Below are 24,189 nucleotides of genomic sequence, written 5' to 3'. Positions count from 1 at the left end.
TGGTGCAACTTGTACATGTCTGAGTTAGTAAGAAGCTATAATGGCTTGCAATGAATATGCAACAGAAGAGGTCACAGTAGGCCTAGATTTCATGTTCACCATTTTTCACTTTAAATAAGCTACAGTGATTGTAGACTACAAAGGGAACTCTGGCATGAAATTGCTGAACTAGAGGTCATTAGAAAACCTTATCTAGTATGGAATGTATTACTCCGGTTAGCAGAAGAATAAAATTATCTCCGCTACAGCAGCTGTTTATGTCCAATTAAAATTAAGTTGTGTTCAGCTCAAAGTTACATAAACCATAATGGACCTTAACTGAAACTAAGGGGGCTGTCCCACAATGGTACCAGGGCTGTCCTTTGAAAGCACCTCTCAATCCATGAAACAGCCAAGAAGTCTTTTGACCCCCCCCCCACCCAATGCACCCCATTTTTTTTACAACACCCCTGTTCTGGGATACAGTGGCAGTCAACATTCTCCGTTGAGAGTTGGCATTCTGACCCCATCCCCCAAGAGAGGGGAGTCTTCTTCATGCAGCCCAGAGCAGGGATGTGATGAAAAGTTTTGGGGAGAGATGTTGGAATACCTGACAACCACATGGGAGGGGACCTGTGACTACACTGGGGCATTTTCCACATGCCACAATTACTCCGGGGTAGAAACGGGGTCTCCCTTCGGGTGGCTGCCCATTTCCATGAAGGAATCGAGTTAAGACCAAGATCAAGTACTCCAGTTTCTTTTGTATGAGCCTGGTTCATTTGTATTTACATCGCAAACATTTCCATGTATGTGCAAACATTCCCGGTGTCCCACGTTCTGATTGGCTGATTGACTGTAGCTGTGGGGCGGGAGCTTGAATGCCCCCCAACACCTCAGAATTCAAACTGGCCGTTTCCCACCCAAGGACCACAATGGGTCGTGGCCACCCCCACAAAAATGCAGAGACTCTAATTGGTTGATCATGAGAGACCGTGGGGGTGTGCTGGGAAGAGCTGTGGTGAGTATACGTGGAGGGGGGAAAGGTGGATAGGTTCCAGCGCAAGCCTCAAAATGGCAAGCAGCGGTGAAAAACAATGCGGAGCAGCAGCATCTCACCTGACTATCATATTTCTACTTCTGAGGAATTTCAGAGCTTTTTCACTACTTGTAATTTTCTAGTTTCTAGTAAGCATTTGGAACAGTTTAACGTAGTTATTTGCTGTGTCATTAATTTCCAAATTGTGATGGTGGTGAGTGGTCGCTGTTCTTGCATTGTTCATTTTGACTGCTATACCTTGATCTTGGCCCTACTATTTATCAACTTGGCTTTGTAGTTCATATGAAGTTCATATTTCTACAGATCAAGGGTATCTTTGTGGGTGAGGTGTAGATAAGCAAAGATTATTCCGCTGTAAAACTATTATTCTTTAAGATGCTACAAAGCGCTTCTTGCATGTATTTCTTTGGCAGACTAATTAGGATATTTCCCTAAATTCACTGCTGTGCAAGGCAGAGGCCTCCATGATGTAGAAAATATAGCCATATTTCTGTTTTTATTTTGTTTTGCAGGATTGGAGGATTAAAGAGATTATAGCATTGGGATAATGTCCGATTCCTTGTGTTCCATTTAGTCCTAAATAAAACCTTGAAAAAAATGAATGTTACTATGGTGATATTAGTAAAAGCCCGTGAGTGAAAAGCCTAGCTGTGTATTGTCACTTATCAGGATGAATACGCCATGAAATGGGAAGTTATGTCTAGCTGTGTATGTACTTGCTTAATCTACCATGTTTTCTTGCTGTTCAACTGCGTAATTGAGCCTACCACGACTTCTTTAACCCCTGATGTCATAATTATGAATGCAGTAAATACATTTACATTCATATTACAACAAAGACCCACATAGTATTTCTAGGGTGACAGATAAGTGCTACTAGGATGTAGACCGGCTTAAAATAACCTCAGTATCAGCAGAGACATCTTGTACCGCAGTCTCTAAAACTTGTTGTAGAACTAAGTGTAGGGAAAATCCTCAAACTACCAATTCATTAACAATGTAAGATATTACGGTAATGTCCCTAAATCTTCCTTCAACAGAAAGAGACTGTCTTCCACAGAGGAAGCTTTTGTTTATCAAAAAGTGGCCTTCCATTTCTTTGCTGAAGGAAGACTTAAGAGAAGGCGGTCCTTGGTTTGAATGTCATGCCTTCTCCTTTTGTGCAAGCAGAATGGCCTTGCACTCAAGAAATGCAGCTTTGGATACAATTCAGCAAAATTGTGTTATGTAGTGTTCAAGCACTCTTTCACCAGCTACCAGTCTTTATTTCTCTGAAGTGGAAACATACCTGCTCATGAAAATTTATCATCAAGGAACCAGGGTAGATTATTCATGTGAATATATTAATTGGTTTTAGCTGTCAGTAAGTAATGGAAGTTGGATTAGGGTTTTTGGGATGGGTGGGTGGAAGAGTGCATGAATGGATTCAGTATCATGGTAAGGTACTGAAAGTCCAACATAGCTGCCGATATACTTGCTTTTGAATTTTGAGGCATGACATCTGTATAAAATTGGTGTTTTTCTGTTATGCCAGTGATGGCGAACCTTTTCGAGACCGAGTGCCCAAATTGCAACCCAAAACCCACTTATTTATTGCAAAGTGTCAACACAGCAATTTAACCTGAATATTGAGGTTTTAGAAAAAACAGTTGGCTCCGAGGCGCATGTTACTTGGGAGTAAACTTGGTGAAGCAACCGTGCAATGCTTCGAATGAATGAATCATGACCCTAGGTGACCGGTTTTACTCCAAGGAAGCAAAGCACCATTTGCCAGCAAACCCGAGCTTTTACTCCCAGGTAAAGCAAAACATCAGCTCCAAGGCTTCAGCCCTAGGGGGGGGGGGTGTGTGTGTGTGTGTGTGGGGGGTGATTTTCTGCCCCCCACATGATGAACTCTGTGCACGCGTGCCCACAGAAAGGGCTCTGAGTGCCACCTCTGGCACCCGTACCATAGGTTCGCCACCACTGTGTTACGCTGAAATGTGGAATCTTTCTCGGTGAGCTTCGATGGCAGACAGAAACTTTGAATCTGGGAACGTCAAGATTTTGTATCCACAGCTTTGGTTGGCCATACTGAGAATTAGATTTTAGCAGGACTTTTGCTTTGGAATAAATGCCCTTTTCAAAAATATAGAAAAGGATAATGTTGTTTCTTTTATTTTTTAGCCTTTATAACCTGGCATCACTGGAATTAAGAGAGAATTTGTTGACGTATTTACCAGAGTAAGTATTGTAAATCAATATTTTCCTTAGTAGATTTTGTATTTTCTTTTTGTTTTATATTAAGACTAGCTGTTGTGAACAATCAGAAATTTGCCCATGATGTGCAGAAACCTCACATGTTGCTACGCTTGTGCATGACAAGTAATTCTTGTAGTAATGACAAGTAATTCTTGATTTTTCCTTCAAATGCCAATTTGCTGTTGTGCCTTAATGTGGGCATCTGGACAAAGTGGAGTTTGGAGTGTTTGTTTCCTCCACATAAACTTCAGTTTGTTCAGGGCCACACTCAAGCATTTCGACAAATTGCAGTTTGAATACATATAGAAGGAAGAAATTGTCAGTTGTGCTTCATGTGCAAAGAGGAATGAAACCAAACATGACATGGTAACAAGCCAGATTCATGTACTTGTTAAGTAAAGAGCTTGTTCATGATGTCTGAACAGAGCCAAAGATACCCTAGCTTAATGCTGATGGACTTTTGAAAATGTTGCACAGGAAATACATGGTTCTTTTTTTTCCAGGTCAGTTGCCCAGCTACAAAGGCTAGAGGAGCTGGATCTAGGAAACAATGAACTTTACAACTTGGTAAGCTTCTCCCCGCACCACTCTAGTTTTTGCTAACACCTGAAAATTGGCAGCTGTAGTATTTGAAAAGAGAGAGCTGCCAAGCAGGCGGTTGTACACCCAGACATTGTTTTCCAAGATGTACTTGGAACTCGCAGCTCATTGAGTACCTGACAGTCTGTTCTGCTGCCTGAAAGGCTTGTAGTAGATAAAAGCTCTCGCTTGCATATGGGAACTGTAGAGCAGTCTGCAAACAGAGCTAGGGTGGTGAATCTGGATAAAGCCAAACCGAAATAAGTTTGAAAAAAGCTGTTGCAAGTTATTTCAGGTGTATTTTTGACTGGTAAAAAATGGTGGCAATTTAAAGGAACTAAAAAGCAAATCCTGAAAAATTCCAAATATTTCTAGCATTTTGGCCCCACTGCCTGTAAAAAAAAGGGGGGGGAACCCCTACTCCTCACTTACCTTCTAAATGCTGCCTGAAGTCTGGAGGCAGCAGAGAGCTAAACACCAGGCTCAGCACGGTCAGGCCCAGCATTTACATTGATGCTGCTGCCCCCGAAGACCAGTTGGACTTCGAAGATGGTGTGGGAGCAGCAGCGTTGAATAGCATTCAACTCTGCAGTTTGAAATTTTTCAGGATCAGATCTAAAAGACCTGAAATTTTTTGCAGAAGTTGAAAAAAACTGGGGAAAAACCCATACAAATATGGAGGTTTGGCTTTTTCCAAAAATGTCCTTTAAAACTGAAACCCAGCAATATAAAAAGGGTACAAACCCAAAATAGAATTGTACATGACTTAATAGACTTAATAGACTTTCAGGAGGGAAATCTGATGTTTCTACCCACGTACTGCCCAGCTTGCCCACCTGGTACACCATCACCTCTATCTGCCAGAATCCCTGGCAGTGGCTTCCACTCCCACTGAGAGCCAGCATGGTGTAGTGGTTGGGAATAGGTGAATTCTAATCTGAAGAACCAGGTTTGATTCCCTGCTCCTCCACAGGAGTTGTGGACTCTTATCTGGTGGATTTGTTTCCCTGCTTCTGCACATGAAGCCTGCTGGGTGACCTTGGGCTAATCATAGTTCCTTAGAACTCTCCCCGCCCCCCCCCCCCCCCCCACACACACACACACTTTGGAACTCTCCCAGCCCACCACCACCAAGATGCCTGTTGTGGGGAGAGGAAGGGAAAGGAATTTGTTAACTGCCTTGAGTCTTCTTACAGGAGAGAAAGGTGGGGTATAAATCCGAACTCCTATTCCTCTTTTTCCTTTCTCTTCTGCCTTCAGTGCTGCCTTTTCCATCTGACTGGTGGGGTCTCCTAATCTGTCTGCCTGCTCATAGTACTACTTCTGCTTGTCTGACTGTCAGCTGTTACTTACCTGACTCATACAGCAGTATAGGTAGGTGGCAGTATGGAAGGCAGTCCTAGGAAGGGCAGCAGCTGGCATTGCTGACCAATAGGTAATAGGTGATTTCATACTTCCCTGTGTTTTACCTGGTTTCAATGAAAAGTGGTAGAGGAGGGAGGCCCACTTCACACAAGATTGAGCACTTCCTCCAAATTGTGGCTATTTCCTTTGCCTCAGTAAAGTTTATTTTTTTGAAAATTAAAAACCATTTATTTTGTATTTTTGTGTTTACCTGAAGGTTTACCCAGGTCTGTTTAAACATCTCCCTGCCCTGTACTTGATTGAAATATTTGCCTGACACCTCAAACATTGAACTTCCCTGCACATCTTGTTGTCTTGTCATCCACTCTTTTTATAAACCAAAACTAACTTGGCCATCTACATCTTTTACATCTTGCTGTACTTCCACAAATTATTATCCACCTGAAGAATCACCATTTTATTACTGTTTCAAATAGTAAAGTGACTGGTTCATGCAGATCACGAAAGCAGAAAATCAAGCTACACATGGAAAATGTAGAGATTCTGATACATTTGGGACTCCCGATTGATTTTAAAAGTTGTATTTTTCTCCATTGAAAAAGCAGGTGAATATCTCCTTTCCATCGTATAGAATTTGTGGGGTGCTATCTCTCTCTAGGAGTCACTGGAAATGCTGTGGTAAAATCATAGTTGGCGATTCCTAAAGAGGACTGATTTCACTTCCAGCCACTCCAGTTGCCTGCAGGAGAAAATAATTTTTAAAAATCACATCACTAGCAACAGCGTGATGTCACTATTGGGAAAATTTTTGTAATGATTTCATACTTCCCTGTGTTTTACCATGGAATTTCTGGTGATTCCTAGAGTGGCATTATATCACTTCCGTTTTTTTCCCCACAAATGATGTCATTCTGTTTCTGGTGGCAATTTCTTCCTTTCTGCAGACTTCTGGAGTGCTGGTGGGCAATGCCAGCCAGTGTATGGTAATCCTAGGCAGACTTATGGTACCTTGAAATAGAGAGTAAAATTACAGCTAAGAGGATGTGTGTGCCAATATCTAGCTTTTCAGAGAACCATTCTGCACAGAACAGTACACTGAAAACTCCCATCCTGTCCTGACCCATTTAAGGACAAGATAAACTGCCTTCCACATACCTCACCCAGAACTTCATCTGTCATGTCAGGGTAACTCTGCTGCAGGACTAAACTGTTAATGTTCAGTGCAAAGTGAGATGGAATTTTCCCATTTGTCTATAGAGCCGAGTGGTGTCTTGCTACAGAGATTGCTCACTTTTTTTCCCCTTCTGAAAACAAAATATTTGTTAGGTTTAGTCAGGATTTCAGGCAAATGTGTGCGTTTGAACTAGATTATGTCAACGAAGACCAGGTTTCCTACTTAGCAAAACACCAGTTTCATTGTTTTGGAACCTCCAATGTTCACATTCCTTTCCATCATGCTGCTACATTATCATGAAAATAATTAGTACTCTAGAACCGAAGTGTGGCTTCATTTCATCTCTTCAAGGTACAGGAAGAAAAATGGGAAAAAAACCAGTGGTGGGATTCAAATAATTTAACAACTGGTTGTTTACAAGCACCATTTTAACAACCGGTTCTGCCGAAGTGGTTCAATCCCACCACTGCTGAATCCCACCACTGGGAAAAAACCCTACTAAAGTTATAAAACAATAGAAATATTAATACCTTCATCTACCAAAGAAAAAACTTCAATTTGAGTGTATCTCTGTTTCAGGATCTCAAGTTGGTCATTTCAGTTTCAGCTTTATAACACAAGTTACTTCAATTTAATAGGATAAAGCTGGATAGCTGGATAAAGCTCAGTTATCCTGGCTCTTTATGTAATAGTTTTGAGTGTTTTTTTTAAGGCTAACCGTGGAATGTTTCTTTCTTCTGTTACAGCCAGAAACTATAGGTGCACTTTATAATCTTAAAGACCTCTGGCTAGATGGAAACCAGCTAGCTGAATTACCTCAGGTAAGGTGCTCTTCTCATCAGTTTATAATTAAATTAATTTGGTTTGGACACTTCTACTGAAGTTAAAAAAAATCTTGAGACTTATTTAGAAGACTAAAATACAAAGTGCAAGTTGAAGTTATGTGTATTAACTTGTCAGTACAGTTTCATCTCTGTGGTTATACATGCATTTTGTAGTTGAAGATTTCATGAGGCAAGTTTATATTTCTCCTCTTGAAACTCCTTTCCACATCTAGATTTTGTTTCTCCCACACCTTTTGTTAAATACATCATTAGTGTGGCAAGTAGGTCAACAAGGGAGTTGGTGTCTAGCACAGGACTGCCTTCGGAATCTAGAGGGGCAATTCATAGTAAGAAGACAGCACAAAAATTGAAGAATTGTATAGTGTCCCTAAACTGAATCCAAGACATCATTGTAACTGATCAAATAATGCTATGTTAATTGACATGCTTAACAAAGACAATTAGTTTGGGTTATCAGTTTTCCACAAGAACCTTTTGATGCTAAGTATTTAATGCTGTATCTGAATGTGAAGAGTGTATCATGAACATTACTGTGGACTCCTTTCAGTAGTCCTGTGAAGTAAGCAAATAGAACTGTCCAAATGCTTTTTGTCTACCAAAGAAACCATACAGATACTCAGAGGGAAAGTCTGACTTTCTCATATTTAGCTTGCAAGTTGTAGATGATGAGGATGTTTTTAATATTGAGACGTCTGATGATAGTTCTCAGTAGCAACGTCTGCTTTTAGTGGAGTAACATTTAATCTGATCCTCCTGTTCCTATCACGATTTCCCCCTCTTTTTAAATACTAATTTTCCCTTACTGATTTTTACAGTATGTGCAGTTTGGAGACTGCAAGGAAGCAAGTTGGTGATAAGGCTAGTTCTTATACTGGGCAGTATTGATGTTTTCTATACAAGGCTGTACTTGCTTTGTAGAGACCAAAGTTAATTAGACTAGAAAGCTCAGTTGATGTACTTTCTTAGGTTTGTAGAAAGAATCTCCCCACCCACACAATCCTGTTAGTGTGAAAAAGTGTCTCATACTTTTTTACAGAGCAGCTTTACACACTTTAAATTTTGCAGGGGGGGGGGAGCTAAAGGATGGAGACAGTCTACATAGCAGAAGTGAGCCGCAGCTTTGGAATGTCTACATTCTTCCATCTTTTCAGCTGTGCTGATTCAGCAGCGTTGACAGTTGCGATAATTGAAGTGCTGATCCATGACAGAATGTGTGTAGGCGTGAACTTACAGTCAGGGTGTGCTTTTATATGAACAGTGTTAAAAATAAAGTGATGTTAATTTTACAGTCAGACTTCAGACTTTTTTTTTGCTGTTATCCACATTTAAATGCTGAATAATATACAGAGTACTTCAGCTAAGACTAAACAAGAGAAGAGTTAAAATATTGTTGTGCAAGAAATCTCTCTTACTATCACAGAGGCAGATATGTACCAGTAACTAATGGGTTTACACTTTTGAAACGTGAGTCAGCAAGACTGGATCTGCTTAGATAATTTGAAAGGGGAAGTTGCATTCATGAACTCAAGTCCCTGAACCTTGAATGAGTAATCAGAATTGGGTGGTGTTTCATGTTGAATTACTAGTTTGCAGTGCAGGGTTGCACCCATAATCCTGAGAGCAAATTAATGTTGGACTGTTAGTACATGCTAGGTATTTCACATTCATGCATTTTACAGGTGAGTCAGTTCTGAGATCCTAAGAAACAGACCAACTTATGGTAAAGAGAGACAGAGAGAGGAAATGTTGCTCAGGTATTTTGTAATGAGACACTTGTCAATTCTTTGGGTGTTGCATGTTGAGGCGTGACTTAGATTCTTGTCTTGTAGGAAATAGGAAGCCTGAAAAACCTGCTATGTTTGGACATTTCTGAAAACAAACTGGAAAAATTGCCTGAAGAGATAAGTGGTCTGACGTCTTTAACTGACCTCCTCATCTCTCAGAATCTTCTAGAGGTGCTTCCAGATGGCGTAGGTAAGTGGCAAGGTCAAATAACACGAAGAAGAGTATCTGCTTCAAAGGAGCAGTGTTTCCCATTGGCTAACTGGAGATGGGGGGGGGGGGGGGGGAACACAAGCTAAGTTGTACTAATTGTTCACAGAAGAGCGACATTAAGATGGACCTACTATGTTTAGTCTGAAAACAAACTGGGAAAGTTGCCTGAAGGGATAACTGGTCTCTTAACCTTAACTGACCTACTTACCCTCTTCTGAACTATCTGTGTAAAAGGCTAGCCATCGTGGCATTGACTCACTTCCAGCCAGTCTCCATGCATGACTCATTTCCACCCAGTCGCCTCTCCCACCTGGCTTGGGGGCAGGGCTTACACAGAACAGGTAAAAAACTAAACTAAAATAAAATGGCAGCTTCTGAGGATGGCGCAGGGGGAGTTGTCTTGGCGCTCTTCACGATGGTGATACAGTCATTCTGGACCTGGCAGTTCCCTGTGGGCTGCATTGCCACTGCAACTTTTCCACAACCATCTTGCTCCCATGTTTGAGGGGTGGCAGAATCAGCAGTTGGTAGTTGCGGTTTAGGAAGGCAGTCTGGGGAGGTGCCTCCTGGAAGAAAGGCTGCCTCAAAGCTAGCAGTGTCCACCTGCCTCTTATGTCCTGTTGCCGCAATGAGGCCTTTGTTGCCCGCAATGAGAGTAGCTGTTTGCCACCTTCCACCCCTTGCTTCCCAGTGTGGCTTTTTGTCTCGGCTGAAATCCAGCTGGTGCCCAGTGCCCCACACAATGAAGCACAGCAGTTGCAGAATTTGTCCCAGCAGGTTGCCCTCCAGCAGTGCGAGTTAAAAGTGGCTGCTACTGCTCTTCCTCCTGCCAGGCTGCTTCCACTGAAGGCACCTTTATGGAGTCAGAGAAGACAGAGGATGGCAGGTGGGTGGGAATGCTTTCCTGAGGTGTGTAGAGATGCCATCCTGCATCTCGGATAATGGAGGGCAGTTCTCCTGGAAACAATGACAGCTTTGCAGGGTGGACTCCATTGCACTATATCCCACTGATGTCCTTCTTCAGGCTCCACCCCCAAGTCTCCAGGAATTTCCAAGCCTCGAATTGGCAACCCCCAGAGATGGTCAAATAGACTGCAGTGTTTTAGGTTGTGCAAGGTCTTGATTGAGAATGTTTCTTTTCTTGCCTCCCCTGTGGTAAAAATACGTAAGCTCATTGCAGTAACATGGGACCAGGGGGGAGGGCAGGGAGGAAAGAAAGATGGGGTGGCCCCCCTTGGTGAACGCCATTTCCCCTCCAACAGTTTTCATTCATTCGTACAATGGATTTTACTTCTAGAAATGCTTGTAGATGGCGTAAGTAAATGGGACGTCTCACCCTGTTGACTAGTTGGAGATGGGGGCACAAACTAACCTGTAGTAATTGTTCAGAGGAGAGAGTCACAAAATGAATTCTCAACTCTGTTTTCTACCAAATTTGAAGGGCTGCATGAGGATGCACAAGCTGAAACCTAATACTGATAAGATAGAGGGTTCTCTGAGTTGGTGGAAAGGCAAACCCAGACATCAGGTCACCTCTGTTCTTGGATGGAATTACAAATTAGTTGCTTGACATGCTGGTCACCTTAGAAAAGCAGGTGGCTGCTGTGATTAGGAGTGCTTTCACCCAGATTCTAGTGGCACCTGTTTGTGATTCAGTCAGATCTAGGCACAGTACTCCATGCTTTAGCTATATGTAGACTGGACTGTTGCAGTGTGCTCTGCTTTGGGCTACTCTTAAAGTGTGTTCAAAAGGGACAACTAATACAGATTGCTGTGGATAGCCTGCTTTTCAAGGCCAGTTATTGGGATCATGTGACCCCCAATATTACAATGATTACACTGACTTCTGATCTGCTCCCAAGCCCAATTCATGATTTAAAGCCCTATAAGGCTTGGAAGTGGGGTATCCGAACTGTTTTCTCACATGTTTTCCTGCCTGGGTACTGAGATCACAGAGAGAGGCCCTCTTGACTGTTCCATTGACCAGAGAAGCTTGCTTGGTGGGTACACAAGAAAGGACACTTTCAGTGGGAGCCCCATGATTATTGGAACAGCCTTCCCAGGGAGGTGTGTGTGCCTCCCTCACACCTGACCTTTAGGAGGCAGCTCAAGGTGACTTTATTTATATCTGTTCTAAAAAGATTTTTTCGCTGCCTCTCTATTCGTGGAGGGATCAGTCTTTTTCCTCATGTTAAAAAGTGCTGTAAATTATTATAAAGTATCTTAAATGGTTTTCAGGCAGCAAGGCATTCTGTAACAAACATCTGACGTAATCTCCCAAATGATACACCACTATTTATGTAAACTCTAATTATGTGAACATCATTTTGATTAACTCTTGATTGCTGTCTTGTACTTCTTCGTTGACTCCCCCTTTTCTCCGTGTCTTCCTCCTCCTCTCTAAATATCTTGGCTGCTGCCTGCTCTTCCAATGATATAGGTCACAGCAGCCGCTCAGCAGTTTTAATTCATTGCATGTTGCAGCCACTGATTTTTTTTTAATCTGTACACAACAATCATCCATTACAGAGAGGGCAATTGAAGATTAATGTGTTAAGTCCATTAGCTGGTTTCTGTCCAATTCTGATTAGAGTAACCTTGCATTTAAAAACAAACCCAACATACCTCTGCATTCTGACTGCTGCTCATATAACTTCCTGTGCAAGGATGGTGAGGGGAATGTAGTGTTTGAATTTGAACCTTGGTGTACCTGTGTTCCAAACTGCTGCATTACAAGGCTTTAATAGGTTGGCTAGGAAGTCAGCATCGGTCAGTCTAGCATACCATAACCAATAACCCTTTGTGTTCTACATGAGCTCCCAGAGGTGTGATAGGAAATTGCATGTGCCATGTATACATTATTAGTTGAGTTGAATCGACATGTTTATTCTTGCAGTTGGTGGAAAGTTTCCAGGATGTGTAGTAATGGTGAGAATTCATCTCATTCAATTGCAATCACCCTGTTAACTATTTAGAAATGATGTTCTTATAGGAAATTAGCTGTGTATAAACACAACAGACATGATACACTTTATTTCCCCACCTTCTACATGTTCACTTTAAGTTCTGCGCCGTCCACTATCCATCTACCCGTCATTCTGTGCAAGTTGCCAGCAGGTTGGAGGCAGATTGTCTCAGCCTCTGACAGTGTACAAAATACCCCAAGCATGTTTTCTCCCTGTGGTAGCAAGTACGACCAATGTACAGCAACACGTTCATTATTGCTCTACTGTTGCAGGGAGGTCCCCTTTCCTTTTGTGTGTTGCACATGCAGAACTATGCTTGTGCAGCCAATCGAGGGAGATAAAAAGACAAGGGGGGAGTTGGATGACAGCACAGAGGCAGTGGGAAATATTGTAAATATGACTGCTCTGAGAGGAAAGTCAGCTCAGAAACATCTCAGGCAAAAGAATAGTTGTAAAAGGAGTTGAAAAACAAAGGAAAAACCTGCTTGGAAATGATTTTGGAACCAATGGGGGTGGTGGGGGTGGTGGAAGAAACAGTGCAGAACTCCATGGAGGAAATGTTTTATTTCCAGCCCCAAAATCTTGTTAAGTTTCTTGTGCAGAAAGGGCCACTGAGGACAAACAAATTCAAGTGAGGACAATGAGTTGTCATCATTCTGAATAGCAAAAAAGTCTCCCCCTTGAAGAGGTCCATGAAAATTGCTGAAAAGCAGGGTTCTTTTCACTGCTTCTGGAAGTTCTTTTTGTAGGTCAACACTGCAAATTCTGCTGAACAGCATTGACCTCAGATATCAAATTGCCAAGCAAGATTACTTGAGATGCTTCATTTATTGTGCTCTGGAGCACTTTCTTTCATCTCTTGCTGATACTGCTATATTTTTCTGATTTCATAGCCATCTGGTGTGGTTTGTTCTTTGTTCTCTAGTTCATTGATAGGAAACAGCTTTAGGTCTGCCTGTTGAAATGCTAGGTTGCCTTTTTAATAAAACGCTTTTGTTCAATGTTAGCATTAGTCCAAATGTATGATAATAAATGCATTATATATTGTCTGCTTTTGATGCACCATTGACATAAAGTTGACTTGTTTTGTTAATTGGAAAAAAAGACTGTTTCGTATTCCAGTTCATGAAGGAAAGGCACTAGATTCTATTCATATCATATTTTGGTGTCCAATCCTCATCAGGCATCAAGGCATTCCATTTCTTGGCCTGTTAAAGTTCTTCCAACAGCATAGTATTCCCAAGCATTCTGAGCAAAATATGCATGCCTTTTCTTGAATGCTACTGTCTTTCATGGTGTTTCTTTCTTTGTGTAATGGTAGTAAATTACTTTGCTTTTGGCATATAAGAAGGACAAAGGAGTATATATAATAAATGCGAAGTCCCGCCCCCAATAATCTATAATCTATGCCCAGGTCTTAACTGAAAATATTTTTTTTTAAAGTAGGTTAACAGATGTGGTGTTCTGAATTGATCTCTTTTGCCAACAGGAAAATTAAAAAGACTATCAATATTGAAGGTTGATCAGAACCGGCTTCTTCAGTTAACAGAATCAATAGGTGATTGTGAAAGCCTTACTGAGTTAGTTCTTACCGAAAATCAGCTTCTGGTAAGTATGGTTTTAGCTCTTCAAATGGATGGCCATAATTAAGCTTTTTTCCCTACCTATACTGATTCATTTTGATAGGATCCTTTATTTTATTCTCTTACGAATAATGTGGTGAAGAACTAGAACCCTTCTGTGTGCATGTGTAAAGGAAATGTTAAATGAAGTAAAAACTGTCTAGGAAAACTATTAGTGAACTTTAAACTGAAATCTAACTGGTAGCGAATTCTTCAGCAAAGATCTGTGACCTAAATGACAGAGTGTGATGATAACACTACCTGTCATAATTTTGGGTAACCCTTCTAGTGGAGAGGGAGCAGGCAGATGGTATGTCCCTTCATCATGCACAAAGCTGACTTGGCTGGCAGTTGCCATTTTTTTTCCAGATAGTAAAAATATTAATCAAAATAAATGACTGTTAACATTTGATTAGCTAACATGAGAGATATATTAAAGCACTCGCAGTTCTATTTTGTTCCTCATCTTAAATCATTTAACTATGCTTCCATCTCACGAGCTCAACTGGACATAATCAGAAATTGGACTTTTTCACTTATTATGGAATGACCTTCCAGGATCTGTCCATTAGATCACTTCCTTGCCTTTTGGGAAGTGTGTGAAACCTGGCTGTGTCAAAGAGCAGTCTGCTGAAAATAATGATGGGACTTGGTAATAAAAATGGCAGTTGGTTGAATGTGAGATGTTGGCTAATAATCATGTTGCAGATGTGGGTACAATGATTGAGCTACGTTAAGGTTTTGTTAGTTAATATATGTTGTGACATGTGACACCCCTTACTTGGATGCCACCCCTTACTCCCTCCTCTCCCTCACTCCCCTTTCACGCCACCCCTCCCCCTCCCCCTCCCCCTCCCCCTCCCCCTTCCCTTGCATGCCGCCCCTCATTCACTCCCTTCCCCTTCCCTTTAATGCCACCCCTCTCGCCCCTCCCTTCGCTAGGGTGGGTGGGGCAGATCCTGATGCTGGGCCCCCTTCCCCTTCCTCCTCTCCCTTGCATGCCACCCCTCCCCTCCCTCCCTCCCTCCCCCTCCCTCCCACCTCTGAAGATGCCAGCCACTATGGGGTGGAGAACATTATTTTTTTAATTTCTCACATAATATTTGAACTTGGGGTCACTGTAAAAAATTCTGAGGACAGGGATTAAGGAAAGGGTTTTGGAAGGTCAATTGGAAGCTAGGAAGGTCAATCGGAAGGTCAAGCTAGGAAGGTCAATTGGAAACTTGTGTGTGAGTGTTCATGAGTTTATTGTTACTGATGGGTTTTATTGGAAAGGTGAGACTTTAAATTAATTCAAATGTGGGTGTTCAGCCTGAGTCTTAATATGCCAATGATATACCACAAGGAGATGGAAAGTGTACAATTTATTTGCTTCCTTTCACATTAGCATGTTCTGGGAAATGTTTCTTTCCCTATTTCATGAAGGGTTTTTTTAATCCTTAGTGTGGAAAAAAAGGAAAGATAAGCTGGCAAGATTTCCCAAATACTTATAAAACAAAAGAAAATCTGGCTGATGCTGTTGTAGGTGGAAATGTATGCCTTGGTCCCCATTCTCCATTCTCATGTTTGTATGGACATAAATGGTCTAAACACTGAAAAGGACTTCGATTATTCTTCTCAACATGTGATGAAAAAAGAATATCTTCTGAAACAAAGCATAGAAAACTGTGAGACAAGCAAAGGCATACAATTTATATAACATATGTCAAGTACAAAACAGAATTCTTGTTTCCTGGCAGAATCCTATTTAGAGTAACTGGTGTGTGTTGGATGATGGCCTCCCTCAGAAAACCACTTCATATTTGCTATTCTATCCTTTCTTTTACAAGACAAACTTCTTATGTTGAAGATTTGTTGGTGTTAATAATGATCACTAACGTTGTTTTCTTTGCATCCCAACAGACTTTGTCAAAACCATTGGAAGGCTAAAGAAACTGAATATATTGAATGCTGACAGAAACAAACTAGTATCTTTACCTAAAGAGGGTAAGCACCATATCTTTGATCTCTACTGTTAGTGGGGCATATGGGATAGAAAGAATGGAATTTATCTGCTAGAATTGTATGTGACAGATTTGACTATACTTTCCAGTAAAACCCTGAAATAGCTGGACCTTTGTATGTGTGAGAAACTATGAACAAGGAACTCAGACCAGCAAGCCAATAGCATGTGACTAGAATGAAGAGGCCTCTTTAGATTTGCTACCAAAATGTCGCATGCTTTTGCTTGATGCAGTGGCGCCTCAAAAATAAAATACAGTTGACCCATCTTGGACTTCTCAGTTGTGAAATGGACAGCTCTTTGAGTTTCTGTCATTTTTTTTACACTTAGAAAAACTTTTGCCATTTTATCTAACGGTTTAAGTTAGAAGGAAAGCTAAAGGGTAGTTGTTTTACAAAAGCAGTGTTCTGGAACGTTAACTTCAAATAACTGTGCTTTGCCATAATATCCTTAACTCCTACACAATTATTAGCATTAATTAGGTGTTCAGCCTTTGTATAAAAAAAAACAATAGGAAAATCACCTGAAGGTCATAGGCTCTGATATTGTGGAGGGTGATGATAAGAAATGAATGGGAAGATTGATGCCATCTTGGGTCCTTAAAACCGCATCATCAATTTGTTTTGCTTTCACAATGACAGTATGTTGCTGACTGGAAGTGACTTATCAGAGGGCATTAATCTGGAGTGATGGAGGCAGGTTGTACACTGCAGGAACTGTGTGCTATCTGCTTTGGTAAACCAATGAACTTCAGAGCCCTCACAGGACCTTAAGTGTGGTCATCATCACTGTGACTTCCATGTGGTGTGCTTAGAAATGGGTAATCTTATTCTAGAACTTTTTTTTTCTTAGAGTACTTTTATGCATCCCTCTGCATGGCTACAACTTAGCTGTGGAAGATAGGAGCCTGTGATTATGCACTCTGAAAGTTGTGTGTGTGTGTGTGTGTGTGTGAGAGAGAGAGAGAGAGAGAGAGAGAGAGTCCATTAGATTGTGGCATGATTTACATAAGCAACTAGAAATGTAACACATGTTTAAAATTGCTGTGGGGCCATTTTATTACAGACAAAAAATGGTGGGTAGCTGTGTTGGTCTATTGGGGAAACAACCAACAGATGAGTGAAGTTACTCTTCTGTCAGCCCCATTCTCTAGTTTATGGAGAAGCTGTTCTGGTATAGTAAAGCAACTCTGTTGTCCACAACTCTGTTCTTCCTTGCTGAGTGAAGCAGTGGGGAAAAAATGTCAGCAGACAGGCATCTGTTGGATTTTTTTTTGTTGCCAGAGTGGCTGTTTGATTGCTAACATTTGCTTCAAGCAAAAATATGAACATGTGCTATAAATAAGAAAAGCCACACATGGTGTGAAAGTCAAAACAGCAAGAAGAAATTAATATCTGTGATCCAGAAAACAGAAAGTGTTTGCAAGGATGGAAGTGGGGAGTCGCCCAGTGACAGCTGGAACATTCTACAGGCTGAGTAAGGACAGCAAGATAAACCTTGATGGTTTTTTTGTCCTTGGGACCCAGTAGTTTCCCACCTGGAATATCTGCCATCTGGATGAACATTAATTTGCTGGTAACTTTTTCTTTAGCCTTGTTTCCTCCCCTTTGGTATTTTGAGGGAGGAGTTGTCTTTCTGTCTTTGAGCTGACAAGAACCTCTTTGCATCTTCCTAGTTCCAGACATATATATTACTTTTCTAGTTACCATCTATTCTCCCTGCCCCTTTGGCTACAATAAGTAATTGGTATAGACTCTTCCTGAGTGGAAGAGTAGAATGGAAACCTGAAGTGCACTTCATCTTTGAATTCTCAAAAATGTACCAGGACCCTCTGGCCAGTTAAAATGAAGAAATTTTAGATAAGAAATCCTCAAGATTTCATTTTGGCGATTTAATGTAATTGGGCTGTGGCTCAGCCGTGAGCAGCACTGGCGTAGGGAGGTTAAGAGCTCGTGTATCTAATCTGGAGGAACTGGTTTGATTCCCAGCTCTGCTGCCTGAGCTGTGGAGGTTTATCCGGGAATTCAGATTAGCCTGTGCACTCCCACGCATGCCAGCTGGGTGACCTTGGGCTAGTCACAGTTTCTCGGAGCTCTCTCAGCCCCACCCACCTCACAGGGTGTTTGTTGTGAGGGGAAGGGCAAGGAGATTGTAAGCCCCTTTGAGTCTCCTACAGGAGAGAAAGGGGGATATAACCAAACTCTTCTTCTTCTTCTATGCGGGAGAAGGTGCCGGGTGCAATCCCTGCCACCCCCAGCAGAATGCATAAATGAGAATCAGGTAGTAGATGATGTGAAATGTCTCCACCTAAGACCCTGGAGAGCCACTGCCAGTTTGAGTAGACAACACTGACCTTGACGGACAGGAATAGCAAACTATGTGGAAGCAAATGTTCCTAATCTTCAGCTGTAATTCTACCTACTCATGAATCTACTAGTTAATGTTTGAACACTTGCATTGGATGCTTTTGTTGGTAACATTTTTGTTCTTCTGAATTAACAGTAAATACCAGTACTAGGAATGATTTAGCAGTCACAGTTCAGGTATTAAGAGAATTTATGTCTTTGATTATCGCTCAGGCCCGCTTCACACGGGCCATTTAGGACTGATGTACTGTAAATGCCGTTGTGGGGAGAAGATCACACAAAGCTGCCGATGCTGCGAAGCAGGCAGCAGTTGCGCCCTCCCCACAACAATGTTTTCTCAACTCATTCATTGAGTGAATCTTTTAAAATGCAAACTTCCCATCTGGTGCTGAGTGAACAGCTATGGGTGGGAGCCGGGCATTTTCTGCACTGCTACAGCCAGTCCCCTTTACTCCTGCCGTTCCTGTCACTCTGTGAAGGCCATGGAGGCATGTCCCCTAGCCTACAAAATGATGGGAGCAGGCAGGAGGTAAAGGGCACCGGAACTGTGCAGCCCATGCAGATGCCTTGCTGCTGGAGCAGCCGGGGCCATTCATGCAATAATTCTAGGGGTGCACCCAGCATTGACTATGCCGTGCACCCCCACTCGCTTGGCCTGTGTGGAAAGGGCCTCAGAGTTTGAGGTAGAGTTTGCTACAAGTGAGAGATGCCTCTTTTTCCGTGTTTTGAATTTTCAAGGCCTTGCTCCTCATTGTAGATTAGACTGTGGCCTGTAGCTTCCATTAACTTTCCTGTGACACTGAAGCATATAAGCTACAATCTATAGAATACTCCAGAAAAAATGAAGTGAGAGAACTTTCCAGTACATGATCTCATTTTGCATAATTATTAAGTACACTATTAAAGAAATTTTTCAGAATAACTTTGTCCCAGTAATATGAATATACTTCCAACTGAAACATTTGCTTAGGAAAAAAAGTATGATTAACGAATTACATTTTAAAAAATCAAAGGTTTATGTGGACATTATTTTATTGGAATAATTGTTCAGATTTAAAGACAGTATAGCATGGACTACTCTTATATTGCTTCTCTAAATGTAAAGGCACTGAAAGCTGTTGACACACTAACAATTAAGTCCTGTGCAGAATTCCTCCTGTCTAAGCCCACTGAAAAAAAATCTCTTCATAGAACTGCAGCTGTAATTTGAACTCACCCAAAGAACTAAGCATGATATTCTATCTATGTAGTTGTCCGGGCTCATTTGGACCAACCAAATTTAAATCTCTTCCACAGAGGTCACTCAGCACCTGTTTCACTGTCCCTTCCCATAGCAGCATCTGCATTACTGGTTAAGCTCAGATCAGATTGATGAATGCAATATCATTTCCACCATGTGAGAAGAGACGATAAATGAGAATATTAGCTTTGGATGGTTAGGCTAGTTCAAATCTTGCCAGGTTAATTGAACCATTTAAAAATTTTGGATTACTCTGTATACTTATCTCCTCCCAAGTTATAAATCATTAAACATAATGCGGTAAACTCTCAAAAATTTCTAGTGATGTTTAGCTGAAAAATGGCCCATTACAACTTTGAAAGTGCTAAACTTGCCTAATATTGTATCACCACTGGCACATATACATTGTTGTTTTATGAAACAGTTACTCTTTAGAAATTGTAAATGTCCCATGGAAAAATTACACTGGAAAATTTTCCATTTTTTCTGCCCACATCTTTGTAGCCCAGTGCATGATGGGGTGACAGTTGGAAGCAGATATAATAAACATTTTTGTAGCATTTTCCAAATGCTTGATAGCAGCTTGCTTTCTTTATTCTTGGAACAACTGTAATTTACATTACTGTGATGATTCCTTCAATGCAATATTTGAGGTTTGCCTAAAACCACCCAGTTTGTGGGCAGAGATTAATTTTAAGCTGGAGATTTCCCAATCTGCAGTTTGCTTTTGCCTTACTATGCCCTCACAAACTGGAGTCTGAATGCAAAAGTAGTGTAACTGCATATTCAGCCAAATACTTGCTGTGTTGGAAAAAGTTGGGGAAATTTCTACTTGGCTCCCTTGGGGTAAGTTTCAAATAACTTGCATTCTCACTACCAAACTGCATGAGAGACCACAGCATTTTGTGCTATTTATGTGCTGGGGAAAAAAAAACCCTGGGCTTTAGCTCCCCTTTCTCTCCTTCCTTGCCCATTCCTACCATGCAATTAAGTACAAGTGCTGCTATAATGGCCTTCCCCTCATCTCCAGAACGAAGAAGCAAGCAGTGGTGCATTGCTTTGAATAGAAAGGCACCAGTACAGGCCTTAAATGCAAGTACCTTAGCTTACCTTCTGTTCCTGCCCTGAGTACTGCATAACCCCGCTTTGTCACTAGTGTTCTTTCTGTACATTGGCAATGCAGGAGCTCAACTGAATGCTAGTTTGAACTGTTGGGGAGTTGGAACATTTGGTTCACTATGTGGACTTCAGATGTTGGGTAGTCCCTCCCCGCGTTAAGTTCATTATGTCATAAATAGTTGGCATGAAAGCTTGAGATCCTGTCTGCTGGTGAAATGTGTTCACTGTGTTAGATGTTACATAAACCAGCCATTCAGGCCGTGCTGCAGCTAATCATAGTAATCAGTGCTACCTACAGAAATATGACAAAGTGTAATAATGAGAACTTCTACTGTAAAGTGTTAGGAACCCTGGCAGAATTTTTGACAGGTGAGTTCAAAGGAAATGGGTTTTGGTTGCTTTAAAGCAAAGGGGTTTGACATATAGGAACTAGCGGGTGCATTTCAGCAGGCACTGTGTGGGTCAGGTCCCTTCAATCCAACCTCTTCTGAACCTCAGGAGAAACTCAGTGCACGCATGCTATTGACCTCCTGACATGGGGCCAAATCTTAAAAAGTTCCAATGATATGAAATACCCACGGGCATGAAAGCTCTAGCATTATATCTGAGATGCTGTTTCAAAATGCTTGTTGCAAGGGCAGAGTGAACATATCTACAAGCTCTTAGATTGCTACCGTTTCCAGGTCCCTCTTTCACCAATGAGTATTTTATGAAAGGGGAAAAAAAGATGTGTCTTTCCATTCAGAGTTTATTTATTTGTTTAGCGCTGGAGCACCTTTGGCTAGCCAAAGGTCTCAGCGCGAGGTGGTTACAACATAACATGCAGTAAAACCCTACCTTGCATTGCCAGGTGAAAATTGCGGTAATCTGAACTGTCTTATTTCTCGTAGGCAGCAAGCTGCATGCCATTGTGAACCTTAAAACCCCCCTCCTTCTCCCAAATTAGGAGCAATGGAAATACAATGAAGGATACTAACTGTTCAGATTTCCAGTTGAGTAAGCCTTTGTATCCACGAACTGTGTGAATTAATGGACTAATTCAGTGTTCACCGGGGTGTAATGGTCAGCAGGTCTGAGAGGTCTGAGAGGTTTGAATACCAACTCTATCATGGAAGCTCGATGACCTTTAGCCCAGCCACACACCCCTCAACCCAATCTATGGCCCTTCCGCGACGTGGGCCAAAAGCGGTGGCGGTGGGCTGGTAAAACAGTGCGTTTTGGTGGGGACTGCTGCAGCTGCCCAGCTCCTGCCCAAACTGTTTTATTCTCGCTCAGGGAGCGATGAACGCCGGCTTCCATTCGGTGCCATGTGAATGGCACCGGTGGAAGCCATGCTTTTCCCAGCCCTCCCAAACGGGTCACCTTCTGTCGATTGTGCAGGCCAGGAGACACTCCCTGGCCTCATTCTCCAGCTGCCGGGCGCCTGGCAAGCAGGGCTTGTTCCCGGCCTCCACAATGCGACAGAAGGTGACTGGAGGTAAGGAGCGCTGGGGAGTTGTTCAGTCTGTGCTGTGCTAAAGCCACATTCCAGTGGGACCGCCCATGCGAGCGGCCCGTTAAAAGCGCCGGCATAAACTATTTAATGCACACCCCAGTGCCTGTCGCGGAAAGCGGGCCTATCTCACAGGGTTGTTGTTAAATGAGATATAGAAAGGGAGAATGTTGTAAGCCACTTTTGAGGTTTCCATCGAGAGAAAAGTGAATATAAAATGTAATAAATAAATATAGATAGAACTTCTTTAGTAAATTTATATTCTACTTCCAGAGAACCACGGAGTAATTGGCTGTTATGACTAATGGAACATTGTCAAAAAATAATGTGAACAGAGTTCCTTTGATGCTGGAAAGACAAAGGAAGCATGACACACAAGTTAGTATGATTTCCAAATCCACACTACTTAGTATTTGTTGCTGCTTTTTTTCTGTCTCTCATTAGTCCTTTTGAGTTGTGTTATTGCAGTTTTTTTACAGCATGGAATAGATGTCTTAAATTCTGGAGGAAGGTTTTTGTTTTAATATTTTATTAATATTTTATGGCTGTAAAATGCTTTTGCATACTTTCTTTTACTGCCATTGTCTGTATTGTTTCCTCTGTGTAAAAAGCAAAATATCCTGGACATGGAATGATTTTTAAAATCAACCACTATTTTAATTTTAGTTGTGGTATAACTTAACATGCCAAACTGTTTTGTGTGTTCCTCTGAGCTTTGAGAGGGTTTTTGGGTTCATGCTTAAACATAATGAAATTAAAAGAAACTTCTTCAGTGCATCCTAGTTATGGGCACTGTTTTAGTGCAACATAATTATTGTAGGGATTTATCCTTGAGAATCTCCTTCTTTGAGTAATTTTCAGATCTGAAATATATAGCTTTTAATGACAATCACGATTTTTGCGACAATCTTGTCAAGATATCTTTTAATAAGTTACCAAAATGTCCAGCTTATCACATTAACCTTATAAAATAGGCGAGCTTTGTGTATTCAACATGTGCATGCCACTTTTTGTTTTACTGCTGACCACGCAGAATTGGGGTATTTGGAGCGTGGCATGTAGCTCTAGCCCTCAAGAATATGTGTGGTGTATTCGTGAACGGGCATTTAGAAAAGGCAGTAAAATCACCTTGAATCTGGCAAGGGAAATACATAGACAACTTCTTCTCATAAGAAAAAAAAAAATGCCAAAAGAACTTTATAAAAGGCGTTGGTACGAATCTATCTGTGGGTGTCCTTGCCCAGAAATCACGTGAGTAGAATGGCACATGACTGTTTACCACAGGGGTAGTAATTTCTTGTAACTTAATGTAGGATGCATGTAAAGAAACAAATTCAGCACAGGGAAATGGGTTGTTTTATTATCCTGGCCTCATTAGTGAGATAAATATTTTTTTGCTGTGGACTTGCTTTGCCTCAAGCATCTTCTTGATTCATCACAGGAGCCAGCATAAAGCTCTCTCTCTGTGGGGTCCAGAGGTAACTAACTTTGTTATCGCGATGGAGTGTATAGAAGGGCAGCGAAATGTGCTAAAACAGAGGCTTGAGAGTGACCAGCCAAAGTGCCCAGCATAAAATTTCCTGAAGCCCTCTCTGTGCTGGATGTTCAGCCTAGAAATGTAAATTTAATGAACTCTTTGAATTCTCACATAGAAAAAAATACTCCCATCATCATGGGTATTTTGTATGTGTGTTCTTGGTACTGTCCAGTCCATATAAAATAGTGAGCTGCTGAAATCAAAACAACTGTCTCTCTTGTGTTTTTTCTTCTTAATTGTTAGCTGCTTGGAAAAAATTGGAGTCAGGTAAAACTCTTGTAGAAAAACCTTGTAAGTATTGTTCGGCCCACAGTTTCACCGCCGGTTCCTTTCATCTGACTGCTTCCAATGCATGAGGATTCAAACTGGCTGGCTCCACCTCTGCACTTTCATTGTCCCTTCCCCTGAAGTCTGGGAGTTTCTAGCCATAGGAGGAATTGGGTGGGGGATGCTCTCAAGAAGGCTGCATGGCCAAACTCATTCCGCTTTTACGTTCCCAAGACAGAATCGCTTCAAAGCAAATACTGCTGCTTTGTATACAACAGGGCATCATTTGCCAACTCATCTAACATTCACTAACCAGACTAATTGCTCTCAGGGTTTTGTT

At 41.6% G+C, this 24,189-nt stretch overlaps 1 protein-coding gene across 1 annotated transcript in view; it reads left to right on the top strand.

Annotated features, from left to right (window-relative positions):
* The window catches only part of LRRC1 (leucine rich repeat containing 1), a 462,254-nt gene that overhangs the window by 42,047 nt on the left and 396,018 nt on the right, over positions 1-24,189 (top strand). The window contains exons 5-9 of the mRNA XM_048497120.1: positions 3,206-3,262; positions 3,784-3,847; positions 7,145-7,219; positions 9,073-9,217; positions 13,694-13,812. Coding sequence (XP_048353077.1) covers positions 3,206-3,262; positions 3,784-3,847; positions 7,145-7,219; positions 9,073-9,217; positions 13,694-13,812 — 460 coding nt within the window. The remainder of the gene's footprint in view (positions 1-3,205; positions 3,263-3,783; positions 3,848-7,144; positions 7,220-9,072; positions 9,218-13,693; positions 13,813-24,189) is intronic.

This window comes from Sphaerodactylus townsendi, linkage group LG01 (assembly GCF_021028975.2).
Source record: "Sphaerodactylus townsendi isolate TG3544 linkage group LG01, MPM_Stown_v2.3, whole genome shotgun sequence".
NCBI lineage: Eukaryota > Metazoa > Chordata > Lepidosauria > Squamata > Sphaerodactylidae > Sphaerodactylus > Sphaerodactylus townsendi.
This window is presented reverse-complemented; position numbering and strand designations above follow the sequence as displayed.